General features: G+C 38.4%; 1 protein-coding gene across 2 annotated transcripts; it reads right to left on the bottom strand.

Annotated features, from left to right (window-relative positions):
- Nucleotides 1-945: 945 nt before the first annotated feature.
- mmp25b (matrix metallopeptidase 25b) lies at nt 946-20,986 on the bottom strand. Of its 2 annotated transcripts, XM_069155328.1 has the most exons (16): nt 20,867-20,986; nt 20,413-20,607; nt 18,585-18,667; nt 18,286-18,442; nt 17,763-17,836; nt 15,553-15,685; nt 10,186-10,280; nt 8,412-8,544; nt 8,139-8,283; nt 5,629-5,933; nt 5,274-5,453; nt 4,539-4,623; nt 4,167-4,249; nt 3,861-4,013; nt 2,961-3,254; nt 946-1,884 (listed from the first exon to the last, which is right to left on the bottom strand). In XM_069155328.1, the coding sequence occupies exons 1-16, from the start codon at nt 20,970-20,972 to the stop codon at nt 1,610-1,612; spliced, it is 2,496 nt and encodes an 831-aa protein (XP_069011429.1). In that variant the 5' UTR covers nt 20,973-20,986; the 3' UTR covers nt 946-1,609. The 2 variants fall into 2 exon arrangements, with proteins under 2 accessions (XP_069011429.1, XP_069011428.1); XM_069155327.1 differs by lacking the exons at nt 946-1,884; nt 2,961-3,254; nt 3,861-4,013; ... (5 more) ...; nt 8,412-8,544; nt 10,186-10,280 and adding an exon at nt 14,900-15,411.
- Nucleotides 20,987-21,011: the final 25 nt, after the last annotated feature.

Here is a 21,011-nt window from a genome sequence, read left to right as displayed (position 1 = left end):
TTATTCCCACTCTGCTTTATAATTGGAGTCAGTGACGATGCAATTTGTCAGTTCCTCACTGTGCTTTTAACCAGTAACAAAGAGACCTGCGTCATTCACAGCTTACTTAAACTGCAGAATAAACACTCCTGTGTAAACTTGCACATACTTAAAGAATGGGAATTTCCTTAGAAAAAAAATATTTAATGGTTAACTCAATGTATTGTTGATGAAATATTTGGACTTAAAAAGAAACAAAGGTCTTTGAAGTAACCATGGCCAATTTTTCATGGAGGTGTGAAGTTAAAATGGAAGTAACTGCAGTTAAAGCAAGAAACTCCTTTTATTTTAACATTTTAATTTAGGCATAACTTTCAGAACCAGAGCTGACCAGAGTTTCTTTCTGTAAATCAGAGCTGATTCTTCTCATTTCATGCTGCTTCAGATGAGTTGGAACAAAAATGTGATCCAAGACTGATAAACTGTAAACCCCAGTTGGTCAGGCTAAACGACAGACCTTCTTATCATTTTGCTTTTCTTCCATTATGTGTGACTTCTTTATTACCTGGATTCAATGACTTTGAGATAAGTATGTCAGGCCAAGAGGGAGGGACTTTCCTAATAAACCTATCACTTGGTGATCTCTGGCCAGCTCATAGGGGACTGTCACTGGAGAATGATCAGTATTTATTCTTTTGTAAAAATTTACTATCTGAGTTTTGGATGTTGCCTTGAAAGGCAGCTGGAGTCTTGAGATCACAAGATTGTGACAGAATCAAATGAACCATGTGGGGGCGTCAGTTTATCTTGGATATGCGCCATGAGATAAATGCATAGAAAAAAATGGCTTCAGCTTGAAGGTGGTGAGATCGAGACACAAACTTTTTAAAAGAAGTTTGACAGTTGTGGTCAGAGAAAACGAGAACAACGAACAGTAAATCAAAAATTTTATTATATTTTCTAACACTCGTTTTAAAATGGTCACAATAGTAGATTTCTTGCATACTGACAGCCACAGTATAACATACTATACATCTTAAAGTTACTACAACTGGCCTACCAGAGAAAAGCCTTACAGTTTGATCAAATCTCCTAAACTGTCTCTGTCTGTTCTGTATATATTTAAGCAAATTCAAAAATATCTAATTGTAAAAAATTTGCCGCGATAAAGAAGTTGACCCTTTCAGTTGGTTGTGTTGCCTTTTTTTCATCCAAACAAAAGGTGGTTGCACAAGACCTCATTATGAGGGAGTAACCAGTGTGTTGGATTATGTTGTTGGATTTCCATGCATTCACCTATACAAACTCCATGTAATCCAATACTGAATCTAGAAAAATTAACATGTGAAACTTAATAGCAGGAGGGAGAGACGATGCGAACGCGACTATTTTAATGGGTCAGCAATATGTTCTGATAAAGCAAAGTATTTACAGAAACATAGGTCTATTATGTTAAATCTTGAGGTGGACTTTCTAACACAGGCTTTCTATGACAGTAGAATGTAATGTGAAACCAGTGTGTGGGTTTTAATGCTCTGGGTATATAATGATGTAAAGAGTGTCTGTTACCCTCCAGTCGAATGAGGAAAGTAAATAGTACAAAAACAGCCACTCAGTTTTAAAACACGCATCAAACCAATTCTAAACTCAGGTTTCTCATAAACTCATTGATTACCAGTATAACAGAGATCAGGAGGAGCCAGCTGCTTCTCAGCGGTGAAGACAAGCCCTTTAAGTCACAGACACATTCATTTGGGATTCGAGGATTTGCTGGATTGGCGGTTGAAGGAGGAGCTGGACATCTGAGCCAGTCCACTGCGATGGATTTAGGAGTGACAATCTCTTGGTTCAGGCCTCCTTTCATAAGCACCCAGTAGAAGTTGTCCTTGAAGAAGTAGGCATCTCCTAAAGAACAACAGCAGCAGCAGTGTAACTTTTATCCCCTTGTTCTTTTTATCAAACAATTATTCAAACATTAACCTATTTGGAGATGTTAAAGAAAAACAGCAATATTAATATTTTTTTGTACTTTAACTTTGTTACATTTTTCAGGGAATTATTATTCAGAACATCTGATCAGTTTATATAAAATTTTGACTTTTCGTGCTATTTTGAGCCTGACATTTTGTAGTTTTGAATCAAATATCTCAACAACGATGTGACAGTTTGCTATGAAATTTGGTACATATATTCATGACCACTTCTAGATTAACTGGTATAATTTTGATGATCTCCTCTTTTTCCATTTGACCCCATCATCTGGTCGAAGTTTAAATTTGCTAAGTTCTTTGGTTTAAGACAAAATACCTTTAAACTTCCAGTGTGGAACGTTTGTCGACCCCCTCTAACATTCTTATTTTAACATTTATTTTTAGGCATTGTGAGCCTTTATTTCATAGAGACGGAAAAAGTGAGCGGGGGAATGTCATGCAACAGGTAGTTCGGTCTAGCAACTCAACTATTGGGTCGCCGCTTGACCTCTTTATCTTGAGCTGAGCTTGAAAAGATGTTAAAACTTTATTTACATCTATTTTTTATTTTTTTTAGTAATAAGGCAGAATTCTGGATAAAATAAAATACATTTACAAATAAACTCTGCAGGGTTATATTCAAATAATCTGTACATTTAAACAGCTCCGTTAGTCAGTGCAATAAATGAATGTGAAACAAACAGCTTTAAATATTCGAATGGGAAAATGATAACTATCTGTAACGCCAGGTAAAAACTTCCGGATGACCACACGAGTCTCTTTGGGGTTGTCGGTTTGTTTTTTTTGTGGTCATTTTATATCATTGTGGTCCATTTAAGTCTCGGATCAGCTCTCTTCCATTGCCTTGACTGCACTTCATTCTTTCAGCAGAGAGTGTGTGCAAGCTGAAATATCATCATCCCAGAATAACCTTCTCTCAGGTTTTCTTTATTTATCTAGAGCTAGTGTCATAAACTCATTGAATATTTATGTGTCTGAACACAATGTTACCTTCTCCCCAGCTGATGACATCATCCATGTGAGGCGGCATTCCTCCCCACCGGCTGTTGACTCTTGGGTAGCCCGGATCTGGCTGCCTGGGCATCTGTTGATCCTGTTGGCTTTCATCAAACCTCCAAAACTCTCCTCCACTGAACAGGTAGGTCTTGCCATTATGGGCCCAGATGAAGGCTGCATCCACCCTGTCCACCACCACTCCCATCTTTGTCCTCATGCCCCATTCAGAGAGGGGCCGAGGGTACCCGTTCATGGCTACTGTGTCCTTGAAGACCCAGTACTGCGATCCTGGACATATGAAGGAAAGCTACTTTGACAAATTCCTTTTATGTGTTCACATGCTTGGTCAATAAAACCGACTCGAATAAAAGCCAAGCTGTAGCAATATCAGTAGACAGTACTTCAAATGTCGGTGTTGCTGGAAAGAAGCTACAAATTCTAAAACGTCGATGCCTCACACACATCTTTAATGCGACTGCACTGAAGATCACCACGGTTTCAAGATGGACACCAAAGATTAGTATCATCAGTTCAGAATCCTGACGAATGTGAAATATGATCAAAATCTCCCCTTCAGTTCCTGAGTTATGGCCAGCCAACATTATAATGTCACAATGAAGTTGAGCTTTGACCTTTTAGAAATAAAATGTTACTTCATGTTATCCAATTAGACATTGATTTATGGCCACAACCATGTGTGGTGAGGTCACAGTGACCTTTTGACCTGTGACCACCAAAATCTAGTCACTTCATCCTCAAGTTCAAATGAATGTTTGATCCATCCAGCTTAAAAAAAACAACATAAAATGTGTGACAGGAGTTTTCACACCTACTCTGATTTATCTTAATTATCTTAATCAAAGCCACACATAACCACAAGATTTTCCTTCTTACCGATGAAGAAGATGATACCGTTGTCACTCTTCCTCTCATACACAGCATCAATCTTGTTTGTTCCTGGTGGAAGGCCCATCCAGAAGTTTTTGATTTGAGCTGGATTTAAGGACACTAAAGACCCGTCTCTCTTAGTTCTCCAGAAATTTGAACCTTTCCAAGAAAAGAGAGTGAAGCATGAGACCAACATTATGTATACACTTAGAAACAGAAGATGATAAAAAGGAGTATTAATAAAATTATTTTCAAGCACATTTTTATTCTGTGAAAACTTTATCTTGTGCTTAACTGATGTTTTCTTCTTACCTTTGAAAAAGAAGACCTCTCCCCTGATATTTGCCACAGCGTCAAAACCTCCCTGACACCGCTCATGGAAAGACGGATCAAAACTGGGAGAAGGAAAGTTTCATCAAAGCTCCAGTAAACTTTTACTGGATATAGATTGGTGAAAAACAATCACTAAAGGGTGCAATAAGACCCAACAGTGACACAGTAAGGCTCGATCACAAAGCTTTTGTCTTTATGTTATCACTGGTCTTCAATTACTCATCAGTCATTCATTTTTTTAATGACTAGACTGAGTGCAGTGATATTCATAGTTTGTAAAAGCAAACGACAAGTGCTTATTGTCTGGATGGAGGTGCAGTCGGTTGTATTGTTGTCTCTGGTTAAACTCACGGCTGTGTTGGTCTCGGGGGAGGCGGACTGGGCAGACGTGGGAGGTTGGGATCGACGCCACCCGGTTGCCCTCCCTCCCTCACACCTACAACAGAATAGTGACAGCAGACGACATCGAGGAGGTTGAGGAGCTGATGACAGCACGGGAAAAAAACTGTGCAAGCAACCTACATTCTTCCCAGTAGCCAGAGGTGTTTCTTTTTTTAGGACATGAAAGGAAGAAGTTCAGTAGCTCTTGTGCATGGGTGCACCTTTACACACAATCATACCAGATTAATTGTTTGAGGGGAATTTTGGTTTCTTAATTACGAGGGTACATCCTCACTATTGGCATGACCATTTGGCAATTTGAATCTGTCTCCAGACTGAAATATTTTTAAGAACTGTTGGATTGATTCCCAAAGCAAAGCCTAATCGAGCTGCTAACATGGTTGTGGTGTTTATTCATCTTTACCTCTTTTCATATGTTCTTTTTGAGATAAATTCCACATCCATACTGGGCCATAGAAGGACTGCAACATCTGGTGCAGCAGCCAAAATATATGTCTAAGCTCCTATAGGACTTTATGTTTGCACCACTGTTTCCATGTTTAAACTGAGGTGAAGATTTCTTATCAGACAAACACACAAAACGTCAACACATTTTGTATGTTTGGTGTAATTAACACGGCAGACATTAGTTTGAGCTTCATTTTGATCCCTCGGTAGAGTTAGTTAGTGAGACTGCTAACTGACCGTAAAGCTGCTGGATGGCCAGCTTGTCGTCCATGGCCAGCTGAAACATGTTGGCGTCTCCTACGGAACCCTGGTAGTACGGCCTCATGATGGATGGATCAGTAGAGGAATGAGACAGGCCCAGCGCGTGGCCAAACTCGTGCACTGCTACTGTGAACAAGTCTGTGCTGCTGCTGTCACCTGAGGAAGTGTGAAGCAAATGTGTTACTGGATCACATAATAAACTTACAGGAAACTGGGCATTTTGTGTCACTGAGGGTGTTTCTGGTCTCTTTCCACTTCTATTATCACATCCCACTAACTAAGAACATTCTTTACCACATAATTTATTATCATGATTTTAATCAATAAATACCTCTATAGCTCCAGATCTCATGATCATCAAAGTGTGTGTCACCCGCCACTTCATCCCTGCCGGGGAAGAAGGCGTGGGCCAGGGTGCCACCCCTCCCATCAAAAGGGTACCCGTCGTCATGGAGCAAGCGGGCAAAAGACACTCTGATGTCCCCTCCAGCTGTGGCCCCGCTGCTGTCGCTCGACAGCTGACGGAAATTCAAGGGGGCCACGTCACTCCAGGCTTTGAAGGCTTGAATCAGGACTTGGTCCACCAAAGTGTGAGACAGGCCGGGCGAGAGTGAGGGCGTCGGGTAGCTGTGGACACTGCCGACAGGAATATTAGAACAAAATAGAAGACTTTACTGTACAATGTCTGTAAGACTGTTTTGTTTTTCACTGAATTTTACTTGTCATTTTAATAATGCATCATCAAATGTTTTTCAACATTTTCCATTTTTTCCTCCTTAACCAAAAGTTGATGGATATGTCTGGTAACCCTCTATATTTTTCACATTGCCAACAACTCCGATCAATAGACCAAAACCAACAAAGAAACAATTCTGTCTGTGTTGCCTAAATCAAAATATTCATGTGGGTCTAGATACAGAGACTGTAATTTATTTTACATGAATCTTTATAAATACACATCAGTCTGGTGATGTTAATTTTTTTACTAGTGCACCCAAAGTCTATTAATTCACATCTGAAAAAAGTCCACAACAAATGCACAAGTTATTCCTGTCTGTTTGATAAAAACTAAACTGCTTTTATGCTTGATTTAGGAAATTTACTTCCCAAGGTTAACACCAGTGTTATTTTGTTTGACCTTTTTAAACCTTAATGATGTTGGTCTTTTTTATAGCGTCTTTTTATATATTGATTTTATTATCTTTATCTCTTTTAACTCTTATGTGAAGCACTTTGAATTGCCTTATTGTGCAATAATAAAAAAAGGTATTTTATCCTATGTAAGAGCAAGTTGCAGAACTAACAGAGTATAATTGTTTTTCTCTGTGTACATTGGGTGGCGTTCTACTGACAGCTCAGGCAGCCTACACAGGTACGAGGGTCTCTTGTTGTCAGGTGCTTGTCACCGGAAGGGTAAAGATGATTTTAGGTTAGGTTAGGTTAGGTAGTTACTTTATTAATCCCCGAGGGGAATTTTTTTTTTTTTTATTTAACAGCTCTGGCACTAAGTTTGCACATCGCGTTGTAAATTGTGTGTTGATTTATTAATAGAAACTGGACAGGGGACATTTATGCACCATGTAAACGATAAAAAAAAAGATTATTACTCTTCACCTGGAGGAACAGTCTGCAGATTATCTACTCAATACAATGCACAGCATCTTGTATCGTATGGCAATGTCAGCCAGGTAAGTCCTGGGGACAGATGGGTCAGTAGGAGCTAAATATAATATGACATAAAAAATCTGTCTGTCTAATTTCTCCACAGATGCATACTGCTATATTGCATGATGCTTGGACGATGAAATATACATGGACTTTAAACTTGAACTTGCTCACAGCCACCGTGGTGGAAATAATAGATCTAAATCATTTGCATGTATTGTGTCAATATTTTTGTGATCTGATCTTTAAAGTGTATATAGCCACACAGTGGTATACAGTTATTTTACTTAAGTATGCCACACTGTAAAAACACTCCACTACAAGTTAAAGTCCTGCATTCAAAAGCTTACTCAGGTAGCCAGAAACTTGTCATCAGTAGGAGATTACAGAGTGGACTTTCTAGCTCATAAGTGGTGTGAGGAGTGTGCGTCTCTGACGAACCACCACGTCTAAACCAAGCCTTCAACTTACCTAATGGTTAAATTGCAGTGCTGTTGTGTGAGAAATCAATACAGTAAAGAGTGTTTAACTCGAACGGAGTGTGTTCTGACTGACACCCCAAGGCGAACATCACTATCCGTAACCTCTCCATACAGTCCTAAACTTCACCTCCACAACAAGCTGAGACACACAGTCCTGTTTTGTTTTTTGTTTTTTTTAAATTGTTTCTAATAGTGTATTTAGTAAGTTATTTAAATTGAGGAATTTTCTCAACCCATACAGAAACATTTAGTCATTGAGTTTATGAGAAAATTTCTGTTCAAATTTGGAGATATATGGTTTACACAGGACAGAGAAAGTGTTGCATTCTGGAAAGTAACTCAACTAAAGTTGCCAGACAAATGTAGGGGAGTAAAAAGTACCTCTGAGAAATGTACTTAGTTACATTCCAACACTGCAGGCACACAAAACAATCAAAACATGTCCATAAGTTTATGTGGCTCTGGATATAAAGATAAATCTTTGTCTAAAAAGATAGCTCCCACTTTTACAGTATCACAGGTGGTTTTAGAATTAACAATAATACTGGGAGTCTATAAAAAGATCGTATTGGACATAATGTAATTCTTGGGAAAAAACCCTACAGCAACAGTGGATGATAAAAAAAAAAAAAAAATCCCTGATTCATGTAGAGGGAAGTGTTAAAGCCACAATGTAACATGACAGGAAACACACCTCCATGTGAGGTCTGTCTTATGCCACTTAAGGCCTGACAGCGCATATCTCTTCCTCCTCTTCCTCCTCCTCAGTATGTCCTCACTTCCAACAATATCAGGCAGAGAGCATCGTGGTGTAGATATGAGTTTGAGGGTTGCAGCATCTGGAAGAGAATTTGATTACATGTTGAAACAGAAGGGCAGTTTACAGGAGGTTTGAGACATGGTGTGAGCACAAACTTGTGAAACGTAAAGTACACATTGGCTTGACAGTAAGTTTGGAGGTTGTTACCGAGCACCCCGGTCTCCTGGATTCCCCCAAATCTCTGCATGACAAGAATAGCTTTCTCAATCCCGTCTTTGGTCTGCAGTTTACTGGTGCGTGGGTCAGGAGGAGGAAGGTAGCCATACCGACTCAGCCAGTCCTGACAGAAAGAAACAAGGAACTAGAAGAAATGTGGTGATTTCCCAAAAGGATAACGTCAGGGACCCGAAAAAAAATATTTTCTTGTTGGTTAATGCACATTAACAAGACCCAAAAACAAAGTTAACCAACAGTACCGCAGAAATCTATTTCTAGACTTTGGTATATACAGTATACTGCTCCTCTTATGACTATAAATCATCAGTTTGTAGTCAGACACAGCACGTGCCTCACAAGGCCTTCAGTATATATTGTCAGCCTCTTTTTTTTTCTCATTAATATTGAATGAACCCGTCCTTGTTGAGTACGTTGCTCGATGGGGTAAAGGCTCACCACTACTGACAAATATACCACAGGATCTATTCAGAATAACCTAGTAGAAAAAGGACAGCAGGAGGAATTAGATGATCAATCTGGTGTAGTATTTCTTCTGTAAAAGAAATCTATTTCTTAGATGTGATTATGAAACCAGCGCTCTTCCTTCTGTTTTAACTCCACCCTGCCGTAACTGTATGTTACAGTTAAAAGGAAAAGGTGTGCCCGCTGCATCAACGGTTCTTTTTGTGGTTTTTACACTGCAAAAGATATTCACTTTAAGTACTTACATTCTCTTTTCAGTTCAACAGAAAACAGTCATTTTTTTGCTTTCTTTTTCAGCTAAGCTTTTTTTTTTATTTCATCGACATGTTCTCATACAAACATACTATATATACGTGTATGTACTGTATGTATCTTATTGTCATTCATCTGAAATAATACTATTTTACCTGACAGAGGTTTTCACTCCATTTAAATTTGTATGTATGAGGAGACACCAACAACACGTAATAGGATGGAAGCCAAACATGTCAACTCTTCATAGTCAGGAAGTGAAACAATCCTTTTGCCTCAAACTTATGAAAGAGTGACGCAAATGTAAAATTGCGTAAATTTTTCTTAGTTATTTCAAAGAACTAACAGTTAACAGGAAGCTCATAAATTTCCAAATCAGCTGAGATCAGCTTTTTCTAATTTGTTGATTACAGTGTTATGTTAACGTCTACAATGCAAAAACTATTGTAAAAAATAAATAACATCACATCTGTGGTCATTTTATTCCCCTAAAACCAACTTTTTCCTAAAAAATCAATAAAAACAGCACAAGCAAAAGCTCTTTTATGTTGTTCTAATCCTCGAGTCATCTGCACGCTGTTTTACTTTCAGTAGCCCCCCTCATCGCCATATGTTTCCTGTATATGACAACTATCCCGTGGGTCACAGAAAAGCCTGTGTATACTTTGTTAACATCTGCCAACAAACATTTACATTTACAATATAAAAGCACATGTGAGTAAGTATTGATTTTTCCCCAAACCCTTACTGGATATATATTAAGTGTATCATTAAATTGATATAACTGGGACGTAAAATGCTTCACTGGCACGTAAACAAATTCTAAAGTGATTTTAATCCTCCTCTAGCCCTTCATCACACACTGAGACAAAAGAAAATGTGAATTCTTTCTACAAAAGAAAATTAGAAAATTAATATCAGTTAAATATAACAGTCACATCTTACACATCTATACACAGCTAGTTGACTGCGAGACAAACGTTTCAAACTTCTTATAAAAGCATTTTTGTTCTTAGTATTTTCTACTCACCACTGCTTGGCTGTAGAGCTGGTCGGGCACCGCTGTTGTGCTGCCCACCAGGGTCAAAATCATGCACAGTAGAAGAATCAGCTCCATCCCAATCACTGCGATAAAGCGCCCTGTTATTAACAGGATTCTTATTGTTTCAAGGAAACACAGTCATTTGGATTTGCAGCAGCTTCCTCCAAACCATCTTAAATTCAGGAAAACTGAAACAAAGCTTACCGTTGTTTCTCCTCTGGAGCGTCAACCTCTCTTGGGACTAGGCAGGGCTCATTGATCAGTCAACTCTGTGTCTCTCTCTCTCTCTCTCTGCTCTGCCTTACTGACAGTAGAGCAAGTGGTTTGCAGTTTTTATTTTTTCTAGCTGTGAGTGCACATTTACTCACTGCATGCAGAAGGTGGGGAAATTAAAGAGCCCTGAAGACCTTCAGTATATATTTCAATTTTAAACTCTTTTAGACTTCCAAACTACACGGTTTCTGCTTATAAATATTGTCTGATAAGTGATAAGAAAGGTTTTAAGCTGTAAAATGTCCTGCTTAGATGTCAGCTACCTTTTAGACACACTCAATTTCCTTGACAAACTGGCTCCTCCACCTTTTTTGCCACTTATAAAGCTCATGAAAACCTGTGTTTAATATCATAAGTGACATTGTATTACTTTAATATTAAACATCAATAAAAAGTAACCGATTTAGAAAGTTGGTTTTCACAACCTTTAGACATCTTAGACACAAACGGTCCTGCTGTCTCCTCTTAACTTTCCGAACCACTATTAGGCTGCCCAAACCATCTTCCTGAACTTTTACCACAATTGGGTGATTTTGGCTTCTGCTATCATCACAATTAAACACTTTTTAGGCTGCTGCCGCCTTTGTGTTTTTGTCAAAGTACCCTTTGTCACTTTGGTCACATCAGATTGTTGGGTTGTCACCATCAAAAGCAGTCAACAACTAAAAAAGATAATATAAGCTTACAGTTAAAGAGTCTTTAACACAGGACGCTTAATCCCTAGAGTAAGAAATGTTTACTCTTACTCAATAAAATCATGCTCACAGCAACTTTTTTTTAATAAAAATTTGGCTAATATTTTCTTGGTTTGAGAAAATGATTTCACAGTATTTGTGATCCTATAAATGACATAGTAAACTTTGCGTGGTTGTATTTCAGGAATGAATATAGAAAACAAATAATTCAGATTTAAGCTAAATTCAAGACATAATTGAAATTCAGATGCAAAATTCTTGTCTTTAACTTCCATTTTCCAGTTTAGGTTGGACATTATCTACCAATTGGAAATCGAAAACATCTCCACAACCATTTATCACTTGTGCTTTGTAGTACTCTAAAAACATTTTGTAAATTCAAATTTTTTTTTTTATGTTTTAAAACATGAAATGAAAATGTGAATTTCTTTTTTTTTTAGATTAAGTTAGTTTAATCAAATTTAATCAAGTTTTATTAAAACTATCTTGTCTCACACCACACGCATAAAATCTCAAATTGAATATATGAATTCATTTTAACATTGAGACTCTTTATTCTCTACATCAGGGGTGTCAAACTCATTTTAGTTAAGGGGCCACATACTACCCACTTTCATCTCAAGTGGGCCAGACCACTAAATTCATAGCATAATAACGACAATATTTCTCTATGTTTAAATCATTGGTGAATGTTTTTGGATGATGAACCCTATTTTAAGGTCTTTCTGCAATAAACTAGAAACATAAAGACCAAAAACTCAGACATCAGCCCACTGTTTATCTGCCTGGGCTCTCCTCTGCAGATTCCCTAACAGCAAGCGCTGCTGCCTGTGGCAATGAGCGCTTCTGCCTCCGGAGCAGATATCACATTTACGCTGTTTTTGAAGCAATTACTGGATCGATTAAAAAAATTACAAAATGTTTGTACTCATAAACCTCCGTATTCTCATAGAAATGCAATTTATGTCTTTCTGTAATTTTCACACTTAGCAAAGTCATCCGGCGGGCCGAGCTGGACCCCCTGGCGGGCCGGATCCGGCCCGCGGGCTGTATGTTTGACACCCCTGCTCTACATTATGAACACAGAATGAAATAAATTTAGAAAATGAAGTATTAAATGTGGTTTTTTTTTTAGTTTTCCACAAAAAAACATTTTGTCCGTGTTGTTTAACATAAAACATTTGAGAGGAACAGATGACACTGCATTAAACGAGAGTGCTTTGGCATCTCACTTCACATCTTAGGGTCCCATTATGTTTGCCGGTCTGCTTTTTCATTCTGTCTGCAAAGCATCACTGGTGTTATCTTTCCCTGGGCCCCCTCCCCCCTCTTCCTCTCCTCCCATCTTTAATTTCTGTTTGTCCTCCAGGGCCCAAGTGAGTGATGCCATTAGCACAAAATGCAGCCCTGATAATAGCTGGCCAGTTTCCGTCATGTCCACTTCATGTTGCTGCCCCGTGGAAAACGAACAGTCTTTTAGCTGCTCAACGTGTAGTAGTTGGGATTATGCCAGTACTCCCTTACTCACATGTTGCCATGTGTATCGACCGGCAAATTATTAAGTATTACAGTCAGAATTTCTACAGTGAATAAAAGATACTTGGAGATATTGCTGATCTTCACTTTATAAATATATTTGTTCAACATTAGGTCAAGAGTATATGGTTGTACTGTGCAGACATTTAATTCAAAATTAGTTCTTTTAATTTGAAAGGGATACAGGAAGTCACAGCCTACTAATAAAGACTTGTCATTTTCTCAAATAAGAAACAGTGGAGAATCAGGCTGTATTATCTCACTGAATATTTGATGTTGGCATAAATTCAGCAAACCCAAGATGTGAACAACACTGCTCACAAGAGTTAAGATGTTCACACTCTTACAGTTTGTTCTGGGGTTCTGGGAAATTGCTCTATCAGAATCAGCTTTATTCCTTAAAATTCATTCAAAGTCTTCACTACATATATTTTGAGTCTGGACAGATATGGATGTAAACTTCAGCTTGATTGGCAGTAATTCTAGTTTTTTTTAAATTTTATTTTGAACCACACAGATGGTGAGTAAAATGTAATATGACATCACAAATGCAGACGTTTGAATTTATATTCGGTACACACAGTTTTATTTTCATTAAAGGGATCCAAGGCCTTCACAAAAGGGTTGACTCTTGGTAGCTATACAGTACTAACACAACACACGACAACAACATAAACAACACAAAGGACTTATGTGAACGAGTGAAAAGACAAATAAATAAGAGCTGAAAGACATTTCATATGAGATGCATCAACAAAACTAATAGTCAGAGGAAAGTGAGCAGAGGTTTAAACTCTGCAAAGTACAGTAACGTCTTTTGTACAATACTTGATTCATTTCTGCAAGTAGCTGATTGTCTATAGCGGCTTGTTTTGGTCATGCACAGTTGTTAAAGTCATTACTGTTGTATGGACAGTGTTGAAGTCATTTCACAGTTTATCCATTTTGATCTCCTCCACCTCTCACTTTGATTGTCAGTCTTTGCATTTGATGAAGGCAACCTCTTCTTGTTTGGTGTGCAATGATTTTTGATTGTCACCACCTGATAAATATGTGTCATTAGTGATGTACAAAAAAAAAAACAAAAAAAAAAAAACCTGCCAATCCAAGTAAGTGTCACTGATAAATATGTTATGGAATTGATTCTGTTGTTTTGATTAATTAAATGATGAGAGAAAATGAAATTGCTTTGCTGTATTATTTTTTCAAAAACCTATAATACTGTAAATCTGTAATATTTTTATATTATATTATTTGTATGATTAGTCTAGTATTGGACATTATATGACACCAATATTGACGTGTCACATCCTGAAAATTTATTCTGACAAATTAAATTTATGCTTTAAGGATGATTTGAGTCCAGAGCGTGCTACATTCTTCCCTCCAATAACATCTGACAATATTCCACTGTAATCTTCATCATACACAGATGTCTGTACAAAAATATGCAGTCGCGGTGTAATGTTACTGGCAGGATAGGCAGGATTTACACTTTTTATGGTACTTTTTTTTTTTTGTTTTAGTACAAGTGATTGCCATAAGCAAGTCTAAACTCTTCACAGTAGTCTCACACAGCTTATGCTTAGGGAACAAGCTAGCTATCACAATATCATTGAGCTGCTCAAGTAACAAGAAACTGTGGTTACACTTCACAATAAACCTGACATCTGCTGGCATTTACTCAGTACCACTGAATCACTTATTGAACCATTTCTATATGGCAGAATTAAAATTGTAACCCCCTCATCTGCTCAGCATGTAGGCGCAAAAATATTATTTTTACTTTTAATATTTGAAAACTTGAAAACCTATTTTTTTTTTTTTTTTTTTTTTTTTACATATTTTCAAAATAAAATTGGGGGGTAGGGGGTGCAGTTCAGTTTATCTGAGAGCTAGCGGTAATGTCAGGATAACTTTCTGAACCATTTATTATTTAAACCTCAAATCAGAGGTTTTACATTTACAAAATTTGAAAATTCCAACAAAATTTTAACAAAATTTGAAAGCCCAATACTCAATCTCGCCTCTCTTATATTTTCTAAGTTTTCAACCGCACCTCACGGTGTATTGAGGTTTAGGCAGGTGTGTAGTTAGTTTTTTTTTTTCTTTTCTTTTTTTCTGAATTTTGTTTTGTTTTCACAAATCTCAAAAAAAAGTAAGAGCAAGAATTTGGTAAAACCTTTGAAGGGTGCAGAGCTAATTCTCAACTATCAAATAACTTTCTAAAACCTGCTGTGCAGAGACAGCAAACCCTGACTTTGGCCTGATTATAATCCTGATTCTATTCCTAATCCTGACTTCAGCCCTATGATTAAACACACTATCCAAAAAAACACTGCAACCTGATAATACTAAGACAATACCAGTATGACCAGAATACTGTTAAGTGCAACCAAAGCTGCTCTTGGCTGAATTTGTAAACATTTAATGCATTTCGGGGCCTGCAACCCATCGAGACCCTTCTATCGCTCAGCCCTGTGCTTCCTCAAAACCTGCGTCCCCAATATTATGTTCTTGACCCTTTTTTTTTCTTTTTTTTTTTTTACATGCCCCCTTTTTTTTGTCTTCCTCTTTTGTTATGCCGGTTGGCAGTGATTGTCTGTTGCTCACTGTAATCTGGCCCAGTATTGACCCAGGTTCTGACTCATGCTCTGCGGCTCAGTTCCTGGGACCTGGACTGGCACTGACACCCCGGGTGATATGAGCCCTGAATGGAAGATAAGGAGAAGAAAAACAGTCAATATGGGGATCAGTTTACACTCTAATGTACCGTGTATTTCAGTAAGCAGCCAGAAATAACAAACAGACATGAAGCAAGTGTCTCCACGTCTGTTAGATAAACACTCACCTGTGTTGGAGTTGGCTGAGGGCGGAGTCTGCAGGTGAGGGGAGGAGTACGCCGAGGAGTCAAAGCTGCGCGGTGTAGAGGGAGATGGAGGCAACATGCAGGAGTAGGACGAGGCCGACTGGGGAGGAATTGACTGCAAGTGAACACAGGAGTGGAGGAGAGGAAATATTCTGATTAGGTTTCTATACAAAACATGACTATCTCATTTAAGAAATTCTTTTTAAATCTGACCCAGCATAAGAATGGTAATGCATCAACGTCAGTGTTGTTGGTAATCACCGACATATCCCTGACTGTGATAATCCAGAAGAAAATCCTTTTAGCATTTAATATATTGAAAATAATTCTGGACATTAGGTAAACAAACTGGGGTTTAAAGGGAAAAAAATCCTGAAAATGAATAAATATTTGGTTATGATCAGGACTAGTATTGGTTAAAAATGACCTGTGTTAAAATAAAAAATAATATTAATATATATTATTTTTATGGCAGATTTTCTGAGTATAATGTTTTAAAGGGGTACACAAGGGTTCAATAAATAGCCAGCGCTGTATACTGTACCATGTACTGTGAAAGCAGTTTGAAGGAGTAAAAGCACGGTTTCAGTTTAACCACATGGAGGTGCTAGAGTATCGTGGTATGGTACAAGTGTAGCGTCGCAGCAGTAGCAGCAACATTCTTTGTATTACATGTGAAAAACTACTTAATTTCTGATCTTCTTCAAGCCTGAAATGTTGTATTGAATAATATTTTCTGTGCAAGTGTGGTGACGTTTTTCTGATGTATTGGGTCTGAAGTTGTAACATGCATGACATTTCACAGAAGCATGGGGTTGAGCACATAGTTTACCATTAATGTAAAACCAGAAAAAAGTAATGTTTCTGAAATATGCATTGGGTACAATGTTAAAGCAGTGGGAATGATAAGCATTGTATATTTGTCTCTAAAAACAGAACCTCAGGAAACATATCTGTCACTCTGACAACCCAAGATTTTATACATTTATTTTTAATTAGCCAACTTTGTAAGTGCTGCTTTTGTCAAAAATGTCTCCAAGCGTTGCAGAATACTGCAAACCACCTAGATTTAAAATGGGTTTGATGACTCATCATTTTCAAGAAATGGCAAGGTCTGTCAAGACCTTCACTCCCACAGATCCCTTACATTAACTACACCGTGTTCAATCAACAATATAACAGCTCTGCACTTCAGGTGTTGAGAGATCTGCTTGATAATCTTTGACTGATAAAGATATGGCTGTAAATAGTTTAAAAAAATAAGTGTGCATCTCCAGTTTCCTCGACTGGATGCCTAAAATCCTACAAACAACCTGAAGAAACAAAGAGGCGGCACTCACATCTTCATGAGCTGTTTCATTTTCTTTAGAGGAAACCTTTCAACCTGGTGGAGTAATGGCTGAGGCTTTTTCACGGCAGTGATATCCAAATGAAAGTGCTTATTACAGTCAAGATTTGAGAGATCGTTGTTATAATTAGCGGGTAATTCATAGGGAAAGAAAAAAGTCATTTTCATTATTAATTAATATTCCGACAGTCTGCACAATTCATCAACTTGAAGATATGATATTGTATTTTCTGTTGTATATGATAACAAAAAGCAGCCATTTAGGAAGCTGTTGCCATTTTGGCTTGAAAAAAATTACTAAAACAATTATTCAGTCGATCATCACAGCAGTTTCTTTTATTTACCAGCTAATCAATTAATCAACTAATAGTTGCAAATCTGCTCATTTACAAATTCACAGATTTGCATTTTCTTCTGGGTTACCTTTTTGTTAAGTATTATAATTGCTGTTGCTGTTGCTATTATTATTTGTAATGTTATTACTAGTATTGTTTGTAGTATTATCGTAGCAATAGTTATGATATAAATCTATTGCACAAGCAGTAATTAATTTAATTTGACTCAAAAAGCAGCATTACTAAAAGCTATGATAATAATAATAATAATAATAATAATAATAATAATAATAATAAGAGAATAAATTATGCATTACTGTTTCATCCTTTATTATTAATATCAGAAGTGTTAGTCAAAATAAATATTATTATCAGCCATAGTGTTCATTTATTTACATATTTACTTTCATTATCATGGTTTCTGGCTCTAGAGGTTCTGCTCTGTGATAATGACTTGCTGTGGTATCGTTTGGAAGGTGCTGATGAATGATGAATGATGAATGTCCAACCTGGACTCCAGAGGAGAAAACTGACAGGGAGCTGTAGCTCGGCAGGGACGACTCAGCCTGACTCAACATGGACCCTGGAGAAAAACACACAGAGCAGGACAGAGCGAGACGGTGAGTGCACGCACGCACGCACGCACGCACGCACGCACGCACGCACACACACACACACACACACACACACACACACACACACACACACACACACACACACACACACACACACACACACACACACACATTTACTCGCATGTGATGGGAGCATCTCGCAGTGGGAATCTTTTAATATAGATGCGCTCTAATGGAGACATTCTAATGGTTTGCCTGCCTGTAAAGACCGGGTTCTGAGGTTTGCAATTATAAACGAGTGAAATATTTCTGTGAGCAAATGTATAAATCATAGAGATCAAATATAAACTCATGCTTTTAGTTTTACTGATGTGCTGTATGAGGAAGCAAATGAACACAGATATTGAAATTATAGAGTTATAACCATAATTTAGCAGTGCAGCAGCCTGCTGTTTACCTGAACTGCTGCCGTGCTGCTGATGATAGATAGACGTGTTGAAGGAAGTGCTCAGTGGGGCTTGGCTCTGTGAACAGGATGTCACACCGCCTGACCTCCTTTGATTGCGCAGCTTCTCTTCCCTCCTCCACTTGGCTCTTCGGTTTGAAAACCACACCTGTCAATAAAAGAGTCCCGTCGGGCTTGTTTACGTGTTAATGTATGTCAGAAAACAAACACTGCATTCCATTACTGTCCAAACATCAGGGGTAAATAAGAACGAAACATGACTGGAGGGTTGACTGAGAGCATTCTCTCACCTGTATCCTGGCCTCAGGTAGATCGATCTTGTTTGCCAATCTCTCCCTCGCAAAAACATCTGGATAATGTGTCCTTTCAAACTCTGTGGAAGATATTAACTAATGTCAAACACACAATGTGAGTCTTAATCGAGGATGACAGGACTACAGGAGAGCAGCTTGCCTCATCGCCCTTGCTGCATGGGGGTTCACATATTTTGGATTCCTCTGTGCGTCTCTTTTTTTTATGGGAAAAGAAAAAAATTCAAGCTTTGCAAAGAAATGATCAGAAATTACTTTTTGTCGACTCATTTTGTCAGATGTTGACCTGCATATTGGGTAATTACTGTTTCAGCATCACTAATTATCTTTCCATGAAACGTATAAATCCAGGAAGCTGAGCTGTATCCTTACAACCATATTTGAAATATTTATCTGTTGCACTTTGTATAAATTATTTATCCTCATGGAGCACGCAGAAAGTTCAAATGAAAGGATTCAAGTTGAGAAGCTGCCTAAGCACTTTATTTCAAAGATGGCAGATTAAAGCTAAACTGAAATAAAATCATCACAGGTTTTTATTTTGTCATCTATTGTTGTTTTTGAATTCTAAGTATGTAAAACTGGTATTGTGTCCCGTGTTTTATCAGGATTATGTACAGATTTACTGTTAAGTAGATAACAGACACAATGGCTTGATACGAGTTCATTCCTTCATCTGAAGTAGTTTGAACAACAGCGAGTTCATTTCATTGAGACTTTCTGTTTCAGAGTATCATTCCTCTTCGTGGCAGTTAATTTATAGTTGACAAACTGCTGACATTTTTGTTGTTGACAAGTCGAAACGAGAGTACGCCTCACCCTCTAAAGTGACAGACTGAGTCATCCTGATGAACTCTGAAATTTCGGGTCTTGTAATGTAGACATCTTTTATAGATTGAACTGTCTGCGCTTGTGATGCTTAACATTAGTTTAGCATGTCGATAAAATGTCAACAGAGAAACCAAAACAAATAAATCAATTAATGTTTTTTTTAGGCTGGTTGCATCTGAAAAGGCTGCAGGGTTGGTAATTATGTATTTTTAACATATAAATATATTCAGACTGGTAACGCATGATTAATAAATACTTATTTCACAAAGATAATGAAGGCTCTCTAAATTAAGTCTGTCTTGAAAATTTTTATAATTGGCTTGGTTATAATTGGCGTCTGTGTCAACACATGATTGTTATTGTGCCTTGGCTGTGCACTGAGGTCAGTGTACCTCATTAATGTCATTTGCACAGAGTGACCACAGTGATACATTTCCACTCGGCTGCACAGTGGACATTGCGTCCTTATTTAGCTCAAGGGCCTTCTGCAGCCATATCCAGTCAAGGGTGGCTTTCTGATCCCTCTCGGTGGATATCATGCTAGGAGGGCCACATCTCAGTGCATAATACAACCACAGTAATGATGCATTATCAAAACTCTGCTGTACTCGTTGCCATAGGCCTTTTGGAGCCGATCGGGAATATTTGTGGAGTTAAGATTGTGGGTAATTTGCATCTGGAAGTGATCATAGCAACGCTTTACTCTCCTTTGCAGGGATTATATCCTGCCAAATTACACAAGACTTGGTTTTATTTGTAATTTGTCATGTTTATGCTTCCTGTAATTTGACAACAAAAAAAAACTGTAAACAAGGTGTAAAGACTATAATCCAATGACAAAGGTGTTGGCAGGGGGGGGAAAAAAGCAGCAGGACAAGCTGCGTCATGACACACTCTCTGGTCTGGCTTGCGCCCATGGAGGGCAGCCATTGGCTGAAGAGCAAGGAGAGCAGTGTGCGTGCTTGCATGGCCTGACCTTTCTCCAGAGCCTCGATCTGCTCCTGTGTGAAGCTGGTCCTGTTTCTCTGCAGCTTCCTCTTGAGCTGCAGCCTCAGCTGAGACTCCTCGCCCTCGTCCCGCTCCACAGGGACTCCTCCTCCTCGGCCCGCTCCTCCTCCCCCTGCCTCTCCCCCCATGCTGCCCTCCGTGTCCAGCAGACAGCCCTCAGACACTGGCAGCGAGAAAGGTGACAAAAGAGATGTTTGTGCGTGCGTGCGTGCGTGTGTGTGTGTGTGTGTGTGTGCCAAGAAAATTCCTACAACGGAGCGTCGCACTTTAAGACGACAGAATGTGAGCTTCATGCTTTCAGGGAACCGACGGTCGGTTAGACAGCCACAAGTGCCGAGCTACTTTTAATTTACATGCGGTTTAAATTTGGTGACATTTACCCAGTGATGTGTGAGTATTGTGTTGGAAAAATGTCCCCTCACCTGTGCTGTGTTGTGTCTGAACGCCGGTTGGATCATGGTACCAGTTGTTAGGCCCACTCCAGTTTGAGCCGCTCTGCAGGTTCAGCATGGTTAACTTCTCATACATACTACGAGTGTCCAAACCACCATGAAGAGAAATAAAGGA

Source organism: Embiotoca jacksoni, unplaced genomic scaffold (assembly GCF_022577435.1).
Source record: "Embiotoca jacksoni isolate LCO1_2020_lvr unplaced genomic scaffold, fEmbJac1.0.p SCAF_20, whole genome shotgun sequence".
NCBI lineage: Eukaryota > Metazoa > Chordata > Actinopteri > Embiotocidae > Embiotoca > Embiotoca jacksoni.
Note: the sequence above shows the minus strand (reverse complement) of the source record. Positions and strands in the feature narration are given on the sequence as shown.